This window comes from Hypanus sabinus, chromosome 10 (assembly GCF_030144855.1).
Source record: "Hypanus sabinus isolate sHypSab1 chromosome 10, sHypSab1.hap1, whole genome shotgun sequence".
Taxonomy (NCBI): Eukaryota; Metazoa; Chordata; class Chondrichthyes; order Myliobatiformes; family Dasyatidae; genus Hypanus; species Hypanus sabinus.
The window spans coordinates 77,934,451-77,952,488 of record NC_082715.1 but is presented as its reverse complement, the minus strand read 5'-3'; the positions used below and the strand labels follow the sequence as shown (position 1 = coordinate 77,952,488).

Here is an 18,038-nt window from a genome sequence, read left to right as displayed (position 1 = left end):
ATGGTTATTTGTGTTAATGTCACCTTCCTGCCAGTTTGAACCAGTCTCCTCTGACCTCTCTCATTAACAAGGCATTTTCACCCTCCCCAGATTTATTTTGTTTTTCTTACCAATCTCTGTAAACGCTAAAGACTGTTGCCTGTGAAAATCCCAGATCAGCAGTTTATGAGATACTCAAACTGCCCCATCTGGCACAATAATCATTCCACAGTCAAAGGCACTTGGATCATATTTCTTCCCCATTCTGATATTTAGTATGAATGATAACTGAACCTCTTGCCTATGTCTACTTGCTTTCACGTATTGAGTTGCTGCCACATGATCAGCTGATTAAATATTTTCACGAACGAGCAGGTTCACAGGTATACCCAATAATGTAGACACTAAGCATAGTTTAAGCTGACAAAAATACATAATTAGATATAAATAGTAAGAAATTACACAAAATATCCACTATTATCCTGCAATATAATATGTATCATTTTCATGATCTTGAAACATCATGATTGCAGCTCAACTGAAAATGATACTCAATTTCATAACTTCTGGGGGAATTAACCAAAGTTCCTACATTGTGCCCTCACAGTATTTTGTCTCAAGATTTTATTATGCCAAATTTGAAGAATAAGCAAAAGGGCTGATTCATTTTTAAATAATTCATTTTTAATGACTTACAGATATAGAAAAGCTCAAGAGTTTCATCTACCTGTTTATTGGTAGATCCTGGATTATTTCTGCTTTGTCCCCACACATTAACAAGTACAGGAACATAGGGAAAAGGAACATTAATAAGCCATACAGTCCCAAAGTCTTTCAACCAGATCATGATTATCTTCTGTCTTAATATCCATTTCCTATTCTATCCTCATTCCCCTCAGTTTATCCAAAATCAGAACCAACACTCTCAGTTTTGAATAAAATCATGTCTCCATATACAGAAATCCACATATTCACAACTGTTTGTCTAAAGTGGTCTACTCATTATTTTAAAACTGTGAATACCTAGCTTTAGACTCCTCAATCAGGGCAAACATCCAAACATTATCTTCCTTGATCTTTAAGGCAGTCTTGAGGAGTACTTCATAGAATGCATCCACGATGGCTTTCATGAACAGCATGTTACTGAACCTACAAGGGAACATGTTATCTTAGATTTGGTCCTGTACAATGAGACAGGTAAAGAGTGATCACAGTATGACTGAATTTCTCATACAAATGGAGGCTGCAATAGCTCAATCTAAAACCAGTGTATTATACCTAAACAATGGAGACCACAATGGGATGACGGAGGATTTGGCTGGTGTAGACTGGGAACACAGGCTAACTGGTGGGACAGTGGAAGACTTTCAAATAGATTTTTCGAAGACAGTAAAGGTGGGAAAAGCCAGCCTTGGGTAACTAAAGAAATAAAAGGCATCAAACTAAAAGCTAGTGCATACAAAGACACCAAGAGTAGTGGGAAACTGGAAGATTGGGAAAACTTTAAAAAGTAACAAAATAACACTGTGAGAAATAAAGAAAGGGAAGCTAGATTATGAAAACAAACTAGCACAAAATATAATAGTAAACGTTTTTATAATTAAAGTTGAAAAGGGTGGCTCAAGTGAATGCAGGTCCCTTGGAGAACCAAAAGGGGGAATTGATGTTGGGTAAGGAGGAAATGGCCAAGGCTCTGAATGACTATCTTGTGTCGGTCTTCATGATGGAGGATACATCTAACATGCCAAAGCAAGATATTATGGATGCGATGGAAGGTGAAGACCTCGATACAACAGCTATCATTAAAGAGATGGTACTGAGAAAACTTGTGGCACTGAAGATAGATAAATCCCCTCGTCCTTATGGAATGCATCTCAAGGTACTGAAAGAAATGGCAGAAGTTATAGTAGAGGCTTTGCTGATGATTTACCAAAATTCTGTGGACTCTGGGTAGGTCCAATGGATTGAAAGACAGCAAATGTCACAACACTGTTCAAAAAAGAATGCAGGCAAATGGCAGCTAACTATAGGCCAGTTATTTTTAACATTTGTAATTTGGAAAATGCTTGAAGATATCATTAAAGAAGAAATTGCAAGGCATTTAGAAAGAAATGGATCCATCAGGCAGACACAGTAGGATTCAGCAAAGGCAGATCTTGTTTAACAAACTTACTGGAGTTCTTTGAGGATTTAACTAGCACAGTAGATGGAGGGGAACAGATGGACTTTAATTACTTGGATTTCCAGAAGCTGTTTGATAAGGTGCCGCATAAAAGACTTATCCATAAGATATGTATGCATAGAGTTGGGGGTGATGTATTAGCATGGATAGAAGATTGGTTAACCAATGGAAAGCAGAGAGTTGGGATAGATGGGTGTTACTCTTGTTGGCCATCAGTGGTGAGCGGTGTTCCGCAGGGGTTGGTGCTGGTCCCACCACTGTTCACGATATACATTAATGATCTGGAAGAGGGGACTGAGTGTACTATATCCAAGTCTATTGATGATACTAAATTGAGTGGAAAAGCAAATTGTGTAGAAGATAGAGAGTCTGCAGAGAGATATAGATAGGTTAAGTGAGTGGGCAAGGGTCTGGCAGTACAATATTGGCAAATGTGAGGTCATCCACTTTGGAAGGAAAAATGAAAGAGTAAATTATTATTTAAATGGTAAAAAATTGCAACATACTGCTGTGCAGAGGGACATGGGAGCGCTTGTGCATGATGGTTTGCAGGTGCAGCAGACTGTCAAGAACGCAAATGGAATGTTGGCCTTCATTGTTAGAAGATTGAATTTAAGAGCAGCGAAGTTATGCTGCACCTGGAGTACTGCGTGTAGTTCTGGTCTCCCTACTTGAGGAAGGATATACTGGCTTTGGAGGCAGTGCATAGGAGTTTCACCAGGTTGATTCCAGAGATGAGGGGGTTAAACTAAGTGGAGAGATTGAGTAACCTGGTACTGTACTTGCTGGAATTCAGAAGAATGAGGGAGATCTTATAGAACATATAAAATTATGAAAGGGATAGATAAGATAGCGTTAAGTTCCTTCCACTGGCAGGTGAGACTAGAACTAGGGGACATATCCTCAAGATTCAGGCAAATCGATTTAGGACAGATGAGGAGGAACTGCTTTTCTCAGAAAGTGGTGAATCTGTGGAGTTCTACCCCAGTGAAGCAGTGGAAGCTAACTCAGTAAATATATTTAAGACAAGTTTGGACAGGTTTTTGTATAGTAGGGGAATTAAGGATCATGGGGAAAAATGCAGGTAGATGGAGATGTCCATGGCCAGATCAGCTATGATCTTATAGAATGGAGGAGCAGGATCGACGGGCCAGATGGCCTACCCCTATTTCTTATTTTTTTTATGTTTCCTCTGAAAAATTTGCTTAATTTCAATGCAATGACCTCCATCTCTTCTGAACTCTTTTTTTAAAAAGAGGCCTTACATACACAAACATTCTTAATTTTCTATGAATCTGTATGGCAACTATTTGATCCACCTTCTTTGACAAGTATATCCTTGTATTTTTAGGAAAAAAGGAACATAACTGTACACAATGTTGCAGGTGGATATTTTACTGCTAGAGAATTTGATCAAAAGAATAACAACGCTTTACTGAAATTTTAAAGCAAAGCTGAGATCACACTCAAACAAGCATATCTGAAACCCTTAAATTTGCCACACTTAGGAGTGGGGAGGACGGTTGGTGTACTTTCAACATTTATGCATTATTGCTGTCTCATGAGCTGGAGGTCAAAGGGTCAATGTTTACAAGTCAGTGGGCCAGGCAGCATCTATGGAAAAAGATTATAGTCGACGTTTCAAGCTGAGACCCTTCAGCAGGGCATTGGTTTCCTTATACAGGTTTCCCCCGCAATCCAAAGGAAGAGCATTCCTATGAAACCATTTGTAAACCAAAATGTTGTAAAGTGAAGAAGCAATTACCATTAATTTATATGGGAAAAAATTTTGAGTGTTCCCAGACCCAAAAAACAACCTACCAAATAACACATAAAACCTAAAATAACACTGACATATAGTAAAAGCAGGAATGATATGACAAATATACACCCTATATAAAGTAGAAATATTGTAGGTACAGTGTAGTTTCACATCAATATCGGGAAGACAGCAAGCCAAAATCAATTTGGAGAAAAATAAAATCGGCACATACACATATGTGCATGTACACGCCTACGCAAGTACATGCATAGGTATGCACGTACACACATGCGCAAACAACTGCCTGCACAAAGCTTCACGGTCATTGTAGTCTTTCTCAGGGTAAACACACGTACAAAGTGGGTGTCTTTTTCTCGTAAAAGCAAAAATCCTCTTTGGTTAGTGAAAACAGGTACTAATGTAGGTCTTTCGTAGCAGCGAGTTGTTGTAAAGCAAACGTTTGAAAAATGGGGGACACCTGTACTGCCAGCAGATTTGAAGAATTTTGAGGAAATATCATTGATGGTTTTAGTACCTTGCTTTGAGGTGCTTGGTTTATGCAATTCATGCCTCAGAAGCATACAGAAAAGCAGGGATCACTGCTTCCTAATAGACCAGGTCTTAATTTTCTCAGATAGCCAAAGCATGTGCTGGTGCTCTTAAAACAATAGTTAATTTCAGTTATGTCTGCCTTCACTGCAAAATAGATAAGACATAGAAAATTATCCAAACCCAGAAGATATTGCACAGATGTTGGAAATCCTGACTGACAGACACACAAACACACAGGGGGAACTCAGCAGGTCAGGCAGTATCTATGGAAAGGAATACACAGTCAACATTTTGAATGAAGGGTCTCAGCCCAAAACATTAACTGCTTATTCCTTTCGTAGGTGCTGCCAGACCTGCTAGAAGTTTGAGTTGGAGAAAGATCTAACTATAGACATGACCTAAAAAAAATCCAAATTCAACCATAAGATACCAGCAGATGACACTAAGCTAGCGATTCATCCAAGGAAGCAGCTATGCTAATTAAGTAAACACTGGCAACAGAGATGGAATTGCTGCAAGAAACAGTAACCCACTTGCTAAAGAAGTTGATGGAAAAGGCTCTCGACCCCATACAGAAGCATATGGCAGAGAATGGCAAAATTCTCCAGTCATTAAAGGAGCAAGCGGGCCTTCATGTTAAAACATTTAGCACGGTCTTCAATAAAATAGACAACATTCAGGTTAGCTTATGCAAGAATGAGAAAGATACTAGCTCTTGTCTCGTGGAGGTGACTAAGATATCGAAGAAGTTAAACGACTTGGAGGATAGATCCAGGAGAAACAATATACAGCTCGTCATGCTGCCTAATTGGATTCCCGCGCTCAAGAACTCCCACAGTACTTCACTGGAGATCGGTAGAGCTCATAGGATCTTTTCCAACAACACCTCAGAACTGTGGATCATGGTCTTAGGCTTCTATGGTGCATCAACCAGCAGGTTATCCTGGAGGGCATGAGGAAAGCCAAATCTACTCTCCCTGATGGGGCCCAGCCGACTACAGCCCTGGCACAATGCAGGAACAGCAGGGATACAAGGAGATCCATGCTAAGCTTCGACAGAAAGGTATCATCCATGGAAACGAGCAGTCACATTTCGGGCCGAGACCCTTCATCAGGACTGAAGAGGGAGGGGGCAGGGGCCCTATAAAGAAGGTGGGGGGGGGGGTAGGGTGGGAAGAAGGCTGGTAGGTGCCAGGTGAAAAAGATCAAGGGGTTGGGGAGGGGAAAGGCAGGAGAGGTGAAGAAGGAATGTAAGGAGAAAGCACTACGTGTAGTAGAAGGCAGAATCATGAGAGAGGTGATAGGCAGCTGGAGGAGCAGGCAAAGTGAAACTGGGATGGGGGAAGGGAGAGGGAGGGAATTACCTGGTAGACCCATAGTTTCGACCTGCTCCTGCCCCACTGAGCTTGTATCTGCCGACCTGGACTATTTTGTCACTCCCCACCTACATCCGGGATACACCCCGTGCCCTCAACCTCTGCAATAACTTCCAGTTCCCCCGTCCCAACGGCTTCATTTTCACTATGGATGCCCAATCCTTATACACTTCAATTCCTCATCAAGAAGGCCTCAAAGCCCTCCATTACTTTCTTGATAGTAGACCTTACCAGTTCCCCAACACCACCATACTCCTCCGGTTGGTGGAACTGGTACTCACACTTAATAACTTCTCTTTTGGCTCTTCCCAATTTCTTCAGACGAAGAGTGTAGCTATGGGCACTTGCATGGACCCCAGCTATGCCTGCCTCTTTGTTGATTACGTGGAACAGTCTATGCTCCAAATCTATACTGGTATTGCTCCCCAACTTTTCCTTCGTCATTGACGACTACATTGGTGCGGCTTCCTGCACCTATGCTGAGCTCATCAATTTCATCGACTTTGTCTCTATCTTCCACCCAGCCCTCAAATTCACTTGGTTCATCTCAGACACTTCTCTCCCCTTTCTCGATCTCTCAGTCTCCATCTCTGGAGACAGACTGTCCACTGATATCTTCTATAAACCCACGGACTTTCCTAACTACCTCGACTATACCTCTTCTCACTTGCCAAAATGTAAAAATTTGCCAGTTCGTCTGTCTCTGCCACATCTGCTCCCAGGATGAGGCTTTCCATTCCACAACACCTCAAATGTCCTCTTTCTTTAAGGATCGTGATTTTCCTTCTGCCATCATTAATGATGTCCTCACCCGCATCTCCTCCATTTCCCACACTTCGGCCCTCACCCCATCCTCCAGTCACAACAGGGACCGAGTTCCCCTTGTCCTCACCTGCCACCCCACCAGCCTCCAGATCCAGCATATTATCCTCCACAACTTCCGTCACCTTCAACAGGACCCCACACCTAAGCACCTTTTCCTCTCTACCCCTCTCCGCAGAAATCGTACCCTCGACAACTGCCTGATACTCAGCTGATGGTACTCATACGAAAGGAGTTATGATATTAATGAGACATAGTATTAATGTATCAATTGAAAGGACTGGCTCCAATAATGAAGGACGTCTAGCTTTTTGCTGTACATCCATTCAGGGTAAAAAAGTTGCATTCATTAGCCTATATGCCCCAACTATATTCAAGGCTGAATTTTTTCCTCAATCACCTCAAAATTACTGAAGTTAAGTGACTACCATGAATGCTCTGGTAAACAATAACCTCGATAAATCTTCCTCAACTATATCAAGCTCTCAAGAATCTGCTTCCAAAGCACTTAACCTTTTTCTAACAGATTTAAATTTACTGATGTGTGGAGGGTGCATAATTTATCTGCTAAAGACTATACCTTCTTCTCCACAAGACATAAAACTTTCCCTCAGATAGATTACATTCTTGTATCCTCCGGTCTGCTGCCTTTAGTACACCCAAGTTGAAACTAAATGAGGGAAGGATTTTCCAATCACACTCTTTTACTGCTTCACCTCAGGGCAAAAGTTTGTTGAAGTATAAAAACTGGAAGCAAATATTACGAACCAAAAACTTTTAAAAACCTGTCCTATTGTACATAGTAGTCAATTAATCACTTGTCCATTCTCTAGATATCTGTGCCTTTATCTATCCTAGTTACCCAATGCAATTCACCAACAGCAGTAACAGCAAGTGAAAAGGTCCTGACTTGCAGATGTATACAGTGCAAAAAATTGATTTTACAAAAACAGAATCAAGAGCTTCCACCATAACACACTACAGAACTGCTAAAATAGAGCACGGCAATCAGCAGTAAATGCATCATGGTCCATAACTGTGTATTAAGAATTGACAATCACTTCCACACAGAGAAGAAAAGACCTGGAGATTGTGTGGTTAGTGTCAAATTAGTCCATGCTCTTTAAATGCAGGGTTCCCAGGCACAAAGTTTTAAAATGTGCATGAAGTTCAGCACGTCCCTCCATGGACTCCATCTACACTTCTCACTGCCTTGGTAAAGGAGCCAGCATAACCAAAGATTCTTTGCAGCCCAGACATTGTCTCTTCTCCCCTCTCTCATTGGGGAGAAGATACAATTTATAATTTTTACTGTTTTATTGTAAGACTACTGAACATCTCCCTAATAATTTAAGACTTCCTCTTGACCTCACAATCAAACTCATTACACTCTTGAAACTACACTCTGTAGCAGTAGCACTTTATTTTGCATTTAATCTTGTACATACTCTATGCACTCTGTAGTGATTTGATCCGCATAAACAGCATGCAAGACAAGCTTTTCAGTGCACCTCAGTCCATGCAAGAATAATAAGCCAATTCATAAACATGACATTCCGCAGATGCTGGAAATTCAGAGCAACACAAACAAGATGCTGGAAGAACTCAGCAGGTCAGGCAACATCTATCGAAACAAATAAATAGTCGCTGTTCCGGGCAGAGAACTTTCATCAGGATTGGAAAGATGCCAGAATAAAAAGTAGGGGGTTGGTGAATGAAGACAGGCTAGAAGGTGATGAGTGGAAGGTGATTCATGTGAAGATTATCTCCCTCCTGGCACATACCCTGTTAAGAGTCAGAAATGTTACACCTGACCTCAGCTCCATTCAGTGCCCCAAACAGGTGCAGCAAAAATTCATCTGCAAATCTGTTCTGGCTGTCTACTGTATCTGCCACTCCCGATGAGGTTTCCATGACAATGGTGAGACCCTAAATTTGGGGATTGCTTTGTCAAGCTCCTCCATTCCATCTGCCAAAAAAGGAAATTCCCAGTGGCCAACTATTTAAATTCCTATCCCCATTCCAGTTCATGGCCTCCTCTTCTGCCATGATGAGGCCACTCTCAGGATGAAGGAGCAACACTTCATATTCTGTCTAGGTAATCTCCAATCTTGCAGCTTGAACATCAATTTGTGTCATGAGGCACATAAAAACCCTGCTGCCCCCCTTCACTGGACCCCCCTGCAGTTCACATTATTGTCCCAACTACTCAACAGATGACACCATCGCCACCACCCTCCACCTGGCCCTCACTCACCTGGACAAAAAAGACACACATGTTCAAATGCTGCTCATAGACTTCAGTTCAGCATTCAACACAATCATTCCTCAGCACCTGATTGGAAATCTGAAACTGCTGGGCGTGAACACCTCCTTCTGCAACTAGATCCTAGACTTCCTGACTAGAAGACCTCAGTCAGTCCAGATCGGGAGCAGCATCTCCAACACCATCACATTGAGCACGGGGACCCCCTTGAGCTGTGTGCTCAGTCCATTGCTGTTCACTCTACTGACCCATGACTGTGCAGCAATACACAGCTCGAATTACATCATCAAGTTCGCCAATGACATGACCGTGGTGGGACTCATCAGCAAGAATGACAAGTCAGCATACAGAGAGGAGGTGCAGCGGCTAACAGACTGTTGCAGAACCAATCTGTCTCTGAACATGAACAAAAGAGATGGTTGTTGACTTCAGGAGAGCATGGAGCAACCACTCTCTGCTGATCATTGACTGCTCCTCTGTTGAGATCATTAAAAGCAACAAATTTCTTGTGTTCACCTGGCGGAGAATCTCACCTGGTCCCTCAACACCTGCTCCACAGCCAAGAAAGCCCAGCTGCGTCTTTACTTTCTACGATGGCTGAGAAGAGTCCATCTTCCACCGCCCCCCCCCCCCCCCCATCCTCACCACATTTGACAGGGGTTGTATTGAGAGCATCCTGAGCAGCTGCATCACTGCCTGGTTCTGGAATTGCACCGTCTCAGATAGCAAGACCCTGCAGCGGATAGTGAGGTCAGCTGAGAAGATCATCGGGGTCTCTCTTCCCACAATTACAGACATTTACACCACACGCTGCACCCGTAAAGCTAACAGCTTTGTGAAGGACCCCACGCACCCCTCATACAAGCTCTTCTCCCTCCTGCCATCTGGCAAAAGGTACCAAAGCATTCGAGTTCTCACAACCAGACTGTGCAACAGTTTCTTCCCCCAAACCTTTAGACTCTTCAATACTCAAGAGCCCAGACTGACATTGTAATTTGTCCTCTACTGTGACTATGGTCTTGTTTATTACTTATTGTACTGTTTTGTGCACTTTATGTAGTCCTATGCAGGTCTGTAGTCTAGTGCAGTTTTTATGTTTTTTTACATAGTCTGCTGTAGCCTTGTGCTGTCTCACATAGTCCAGTGTAGTTTTATGTTGTTTCATGTAGCACCAGGGTCCTATAGGAACGTTGTTTCTTTTTTACTGTGTACTGTACCAGCAGTTTATGGTCGAAATAACAATAAAAGCAACTTGATCTTGAATTTCTCCTTCCAGTAATTTTCCCCTTTTTTCTTTTCCCATCCCCCTTCCCCCTCTTTTATCCCCCACTCTGGGCTCTTACTTCTCCTCACCTGCCTATCACCTCCCTCTGGTGCCCCTCTTCCTTCTCTTTCTCCTAAAGGTCCACTCCCCTCTTGTATCAGATTCATCCTTCTCCAGCCTTTTACTTTTCCCACTCACCTGACTTTACCTCTGACATTCTAGCTTATTCTCCTTTCCCCCTCCTATGACCTCTCCTATGACCTATTTATTCCGGTATCTACCTCCTTCTCTACCAGTCTTGATGAAGGGTCTCAATCTAAAACTTCAAGTTTATTCTCTTCTATAGATGCTGCCTGAGCTGCTGAGTTCATCCAGCATTTTGCTCAATTCCAATTCATGAACTTCTATGTTTATCTTTCAGCTGTGCTATCCTGCTTCTTACCTTGGTTGAGATTACTCACACCTGGTGTCACTCATATCTGGAGTGCTTGCTGACATCTTCAACTACTCCCTGCTTCAGTCTAAAATCCCCTTGTGTTTTAAGAAGGCAACGATTAAGTGTCGGCTTCGGGGCCCGACCCAATTGACAGCTGGAAGTTGCAGTGGAGCCAGGGACTTTGACCAGGCCAACCTTAGAAAGGCACTGCCAAAGTTATAGCACATGTCTCCTGCCCTTCTAGAGGCCCGAATATACTTGACCACTGCTACACAGCAGTTAAGGATGCCTACCATTCCGTCCTACAACCTCACTTCTGAAAATCAGACCATCAGGCCCTGTACTCCTTGTCCCAGCTTACAAACAGAAACTGAAGCAGGAGGTTACGGTGTCAACAGTGGTGTCACGTTGGACAGAGGAAACGGATGAGGTCCTCCGTGATTGCTTTGAATCGGTAGACTGGTTAGTATTCAAGGACTTGGCAGCTAACCTCAATGAGTATGCCTCAGCTGTCACGGACTTTATCTGGAAATGCACAGAGGACTGTGCGTCTCGCAAGACGATCCGGATATTCCCTAACCGAAAACCTTGAATGAATTATGAGGTCCAGTCCCTCTTGAAGACTAGAGCTGCGGCTTTTAGGTCTAGAGATACCAGTCGCTACACAGAATCCAGGAGTGAACTCCAGAAAGCCATTAAGGGTGCCAAGAGGCAATATTAAGCCAAGTTGGAAGCCCATACTAACCAGAGGGATGCCAGCAGACTATGGCAGGGTCTAAATGAGATCACTGGGCGCAAAGAAAAGCTGGGATTATCAATAACTGTAGTGCTTCTCTTCTATGCAAGATTCGAACAGAAGAGGTGCGTCCTGCCCCCTCCAGATGAACTGGACCTGGGGGCATCGAGATTCATCCTCACTGAGGAAGACGTTAGAAGGGTCTTCCTAAAGATAAATCCAAGGAAGGCGACAGGCCCAGATAGCATCCTGGGATGGGCTCTCCGGGCCTGTGCAAGTGAGCTAGCTGGAGTGTTTGCTGACATCTTCAACTGCTCCCTGCTTCAGTCTAAAATCCCCTCGTGTTTTAAGAAGGCAACAATAATCCCAGTGCTGAAGAAGAGTAAGGTGGCACGCCTGAATGACTACCGACCTGTGGCTCTGACATCAATTGCTATGAAGTGCTTCGAGCAATTGGTTATGGCACACGTCAACCATAACCTACCAGTCAACCTCGACGTTTTGCAATTCACCTATCGGAGCAACAGGTCAACAGCAGATGCCAACTCTCTGGCACTACATTCCTCCTTGGATCACCTGGAAAATAAAGATGCATATGTAAGGCTCCTTTTCATTGACTACAGCTCTGCCTTTAATACTATAATTCCAAATAAACTGATTCCTAAGCTCCAGAACCTGGGTCTTAGCACTCAGATCTGCAGTTGGATCTTCAACTTCCTCACAGACAGGACCCAGGCTGTAAAAATAGGGGACAAGCTCTCCTCTACAATCACTCTGTGCACCGATGCCCCACAAGGCTATGTACTCAGCCCCCTGCTGTCCCACTGTACACCCATGATTGTGTAGCTAAGTTTCCACTGAACTCAATATATAAGTTTGCTGATGACCCCACAATTGTAGGCCATATCTCGGGTAATGATGAGTTTGAGTACAGTGAGGAAATTAAGAACCTGGTGGCAATAACCTATCCCTCAACATCAGCAAAATGAAGAAATTGGTTGTTGACTTCAGAAGGAGTAGCGGACCACACGACCCCATCTACATCAGTGGTGTGTAGGTGGAACAGGTCAAAAGCTAAGTTCCTCAGGGTCAGTATCACAAATAACCTGACTTGGTCTAACCAAGCAGAGTCCACCACCAAGAAGGCCCACCAGCACCTTTACTGCCTGAGAAAGCTGAAGAAATTTGGCCTGTCCCCTAAAACCCTCACTAATTTTTATAGATGCACCGTAAAAAGCATTCTTCTAGGGTGCATCACAACCAGGAATGGAAGTTGTCCTGTCCAAGACCGGAAGAAGCTTCAGAAGATCGTGAACACAGCCCAGCACATCACACAAACCAATCTTCTGTCCTTGGACTCACTTTACAGTGCACGTTGTCAGGATAATCAAGGACACGACCCACCTAGCCAACACACTTTTTGTCCCTCTTCCCTCCGGGAGAAGATTCAAGAGTATGAAGATTCGTACAGCCAGATTTGGGAACAGCTTCTTGCCAACTGTGATAAGACTGCTGAATGGATCCCGACCCCGATCTGGGCCATACCTTCCAAATATCCGGACCTGTCTCTCGGTTTTTTTTGCACTACCTTACTTTCCCTTTTTTGTTTTTTATTATGATTAATAATTTAAATTTTTACTATATTTACTATTGATTTGTACTCCAGGGAGCGTGAAACGCAGAATCAATTATCGCTGTGATGATTGTATGCTCTAGTAATTAATTGTTTGGCGACAATAAAGTAAAAGTACAAGTATCTGTCATTTTACCATACTATGCTGTGCTGTAATGAACTGATATCTGTGCTGGTGGCATGTAATTAAGAGATTATGTATGCTGTCCTTCCCCTATTGACTTGCTGTTCCTCCACTGTAACTAGATTACAGTTTATGGACATCAGAAAAGCTGCGGTGCATGATTTTTGGCAGAGAGGGTCTGTAAGCATTGGAATAAGTAGTGCATGACTACCACCATTTATTACTTGTGATGGAGGGAGGTATGACATACAGTGAAGATTAAATGAAGGGATATGAGCATGCACTTTAGCAAAGTATATCCTAACAAAGGCCAACATAACCCCTTTATAAGTGTTAGGACAAGCAAGTCTACCTACTTCTTTTGCTGTTGCCTCTTAAAGCCTTTCCTTTGTGTTACTTACTCTCAGAAAAGCGAGGGAACATTTAGTAAGTATACAAAATTATGAGGGGTATATATAAAGTAAATACAAGCAGGCTTTCTGCTCAAGTAGGGTGAGACTACAGCTACAGGTCATGGGTTAAGAGTGAAAAGTTTAAGGGGAATATGAAGTGGAACTCTTTCACTCAGAGGACAGTGAAAGTGCAGAAGGAGCTGCCAGTGCAAGTAGTGGATGCAGGTTCAATTTCAAAACTGAAGAGCAGTTTGGATAGGTACATGGATGGAATGGGTCCGGGGGGCTATGGTTTGGGTTTAGGCTGATGGAATGAGGCAGATTAACAGTGCAGCGTGGACTAGATAAGCCAAAGGGCTTGATTCTATGCCGTAGGTTTCTATAATTGAGTGTTCTGTTGAGATGGCAACCATACCCGAATAGGTGGCTGTGACTAAGCTATGAAGAATGTAGCAGTGCAGCGTATGTTTGTTAGGTAGAAATCCTGAACGTTAGAAATTATAGAATGGTAAATGATGACTGTAGCAAATTCACAGCAACTTACTTATACTGTATTCAATGTAAACAAGTTAATCACACACAACCCAGAGATTCTGCAGAAGTCTTGAGCAACACACTCAAAATGCTGAAGAAGTCAGTCGGTCAAGCAGCATCCTGATGAAGAATCTCTTAGACTGAACCACTGACTCTTTATTCCCTTCCATAGATGCTGCCTGGCTTGCTGAGTTCCTCCATCATTCTGATTATGTTAATCACACACGTCAACTGCCCATAAAACATGTGGAGAACTGCTCATTTTGACTTCCAATATTTAGTAAGACCTACCAGTGCATTCAATTGTACCCAAGATTTAGAGTATTCTCTCTTATAATAGTAGCCACACTTTCAGAAGTACATCATTGTCTCTAAGGTTATTTGGGAACTCTTGGAGAAGGGAAAGACATTACAGAAATGCAATATTTTTCTTTTGCCAAGTTTTGCATAGTTGGAAATGTTCTATTTTGAATGAGCCATTCAAAGGAGACTAAAGTAAATTAACTTGAATACTAGAATCATTATATCGAGTTAGAAAATAACTCAATACTCCAGCTCTTCCCTCCCTCAGATTAAAATATAATTAATCTCATGACAAGTTGGCAGTCACAATGGTTTGCAAAAGCAAGATGGATCACAGAATAACATACTCTGGGAGCATTTGGTGCATTCAAATGAACAACATGGGTTATGGATATTAAATTTATAAAAAAAAAGAGCTTCCTCAATGGACAAAGAAAAGCTTAAGGGGAAGTTATTATTTGGAAATTATCACATATTTTAGTAAGATATGTTATTAAAATGCATTTTCCTCCCAACCTGTTGGTAAATCAATAAATCAGTAACAAGGATACATGTGAAAAGAATTATTACTGGAAGAGGTGAAGTGAAATGCTTTTTCTACACAGATTTGATAAAATAAAACACATCACCCAAAGTAAAACATAAAATGCACAGAGAGAATGGAGAGTCAGAGTATACAGAAGTAGCATTCGTAAAAGGACAATAAAGTAATTAATCTTTTTTTTATTAACACACCTTTTATTAAGTCTCATCTTCCTGAAATTTGAAGATTAATCAAGATATTAAGATGATGAGAGGCAGCAATCATGTGGGTAGTCAGAGGCTTTTTCCCAGGGCTGAAATGGTTGCCACAAGAGGACACAGGTTTAAGGTGCTGGGGAACAGGTACAGAGGAGATGTCAGGGGTAAATTTTTTTACTCAGAGAGCAGTGAGTGCATGGAATAGAGGGCAATGGGGAAGTCTAGTAATTTCTAAGGTAGGGACATGTTCAGCACAATTTTGTGGGTCGAAGGGCCTGTATTATGCTTTAAGTTTTCTATGTTTCTATCAGCTTACAGAATGGTATGAGCACACAAGAAATAACAGTAATGGCATGGCTGCTTAATCAAAGTAAATACTCTATTTATTGCACAGGTTATTAAAATATTTATAAGCCTCTATATTATTTTGCAATTTAAGACTGAACTAATTACAAGTGATAAAATCTTTATAAATGCTTCCTACTATTTGGTTTTCCTTGGAAAGTCTGCATTTCTTGGGCAAAGTTTCATTGGCAGAAGTTGTCTTACTTCACCTAGGTGATCATATATCACCAGACCTCAGAAGTACACTGAGCACAAGCTCAAGATTCTGCCTCAATTTCTCACATTCCAGTTTAATAGAGAACAATGGGGAAGAACAACTATGGGTGCTTTTATTATTGCTAGGATACAGCAACTGACGAGTGCACAGACAGAAACAGCAACTCAAGAGTGCACAGACTTAACCCGTGACCTATATTCACTCATCAGTTCAGTTACAAATTATTTTAGATTGCAGAACATAGGTGGAGTTAAATGCTATCTAAGTATTTTTAATGCATAGCGCACTCATCAGTACAAATATAACTTGACCCCATTAATACCAAACTAGCTTCAAATGCAATATATAAATATGAGATTGTTTTCACTTCATATGAATGCAATACTCAACTGAATAATTTACTTTTTCAACATATCTTCAAAAGCTAAATAATTAAAATCGTGAAACAGAACACTAAATAGAACCTGGATTATAGTTTACTCACAGAAGTCACATCCTTAACCATGCGCTCTCCTTCAAAAACATCTAAAGGCAGCAGAACAGGATATACAGTACAACTACAGTCACTGAACTAACCAGAGGAAAAGTATCTGACCAATATAATTTAAGTCCCTCAAAGCTGCAGCCAATATATGGATAAACTCTTAATTTTTATTTGCTTGTACGGTATTTTGAGTGACCGTGCAGTTGCAATATTATTCCTAACCTCACAATTTGAAACCAAAGTGATAAGAGCAGCAATCTTTTGTTTAAGTCAATCCCTTACAGAATGTGAAAAATGATTAGCAAGACCAGTATTTCTTGCATATTGTTAATTTCTCTTGAACTGACTGGCTTTCAGCAATCAATAGAGAACATTTGTCTCAGTTTTTTTTAAAACAGTTCACTTAACATGACTTGCTGCTACTTCAAATATCAAACAGGTAGATAAAGCAATTGAATTATAAGGCACTGCACCATCATGAAATTCTGCTAAATACATCTAAAAGCAGAAAACTGGCTTTCTTCATATTTCGGTAACTCAAATAAGTTGCCAAGTGTTACCACGTTTTACAACTTGGAGCAGAACAACAGAGATGGTTTGCAATCACAGAACGAGAATTAACCATTAATCTAGAGAAACCAATATGAACTCAAGTCAAGTCGCTTTTTATTGTCATTTCGACCATAAACTGCTGGTACTACACAGTAAAAATGAAACAACGTCCCTCCAGGACCATAGTGCTACAAGAAACAACACAAAACTACACTAGACTATGTGAGACAACTGAAGACTACACTAGACTACTGACCTACACAGGACTACATAAAGTGCACTAACAGTGCAGGGCTGTACAATAATTAATAAATAATTACTAAACAATACAATAGGCACAATAGAGGACAAATGTCAACATAATAATAAATGATGTAGATGTCACTCTAGACTCTGGGTATTGAGAAGTCTGATGGCTTGGGGGAAGAAACTGTTGCACAGTCTGGTCATGAGAGCCCGAATGCTTCGGGACCTTTTGCCAGATGGCAGGAGGGAGAAGAGTTTGTGTGAGGGGTGCGTGGGGTCCTTCACAATGTTGTTAGCTTTGCAGGTGCAGCGTGTGGTTTAACTGTCTGTAATGACGGGAAGAGACACCCCGATGATCTTCTCAGCTGACCTCACTAACCGCTGCAGGGTCCTGCTATCTGAGACGGTGCAATTCCAGAACCAGGCAGTGATGCAGCTGCTCAAGATGCTCTCAATACAACCCCTGTAGAATGTGGTGAGGATGGGGGGGGGGGGGGGGGGTGGAAGATGGACTTTTCTCAGCCTTTGTAGAAAGTAGAGGCACAGCTGGGCTTTCTTGGTTACGGAGCTGGTGTTGAGGGACCAGGTGAGATTCTCAGCCAAGTGAACACCAAGAAATTTGGTGCTCTTAATGATCTCAATGGAGGAGCAGTCAATGTTCAGCGGAGAGTGGTCGCTCCATGCCCTCCTGAAGTCAACAACTACCTCTTTTGTTCACATTCAGAGACAGGTTGTTGGTTCTGCACCAGTCTGTATGCTGACTCGTTGTTCTTGCTGATGAGTCCCACCACAGTCCTGTCATTGGCAAACTTGATGATGTAATTCGAGCTGTGTGTTGCTGCACTGTCATGGGCCAACACAGTGAACAGTAGTGGACTGAGTACACAGCCCTGGGGGGGCCACATGCTCAGTGTGATGGTGTTGGAGATGCTGCTCCCGATCCGGACTGACTGAGTTCTCCCAGTTTCAGCTTTCCAATCAGGTGCTGAGGAAAGATTGTGTTGAATGCTGAACTGCAGTCAAACAGCATTCAAACGTACATGTCTTTTTTGACCGGGTAGGCGAGGGCCAGGTGGAGGGTGGTGGCGATGG

General features: G+C 42.1%; 1 protein-coding gene across 2 annotated transcripts in view; it reads right to left on the bottom strand.

Moving 5' to 3' along the window:
* The window catches only part of lyst (lysosomal trafficking regulator), a 277,149-nt gene that overhangs the window by 234,259 nt on the left and 24,852 nt on the right, over positions 1 to 18,038 (bottom strand). The window contains exon 1 of one of the 2 annotated variants that reach the window (XM_059982159.1): positions 11,788 to 11,923. The exons of the other annotated variant lie outside the window; for it this stretch is intronic. Within the exon in view, the coding sequence (XP_059838142.1) occupies positions 11,788 to 11,802 (15 nt within the window). The 5' untranslated portion in view covers positions 11,803 to 11,923. Of the gene's footprint in view, positions 1 to 11,787; positions 11,924 to 18,038 lie in introns of those variants that run through there. 2 annotated transcript variants of the gene reach the window in all.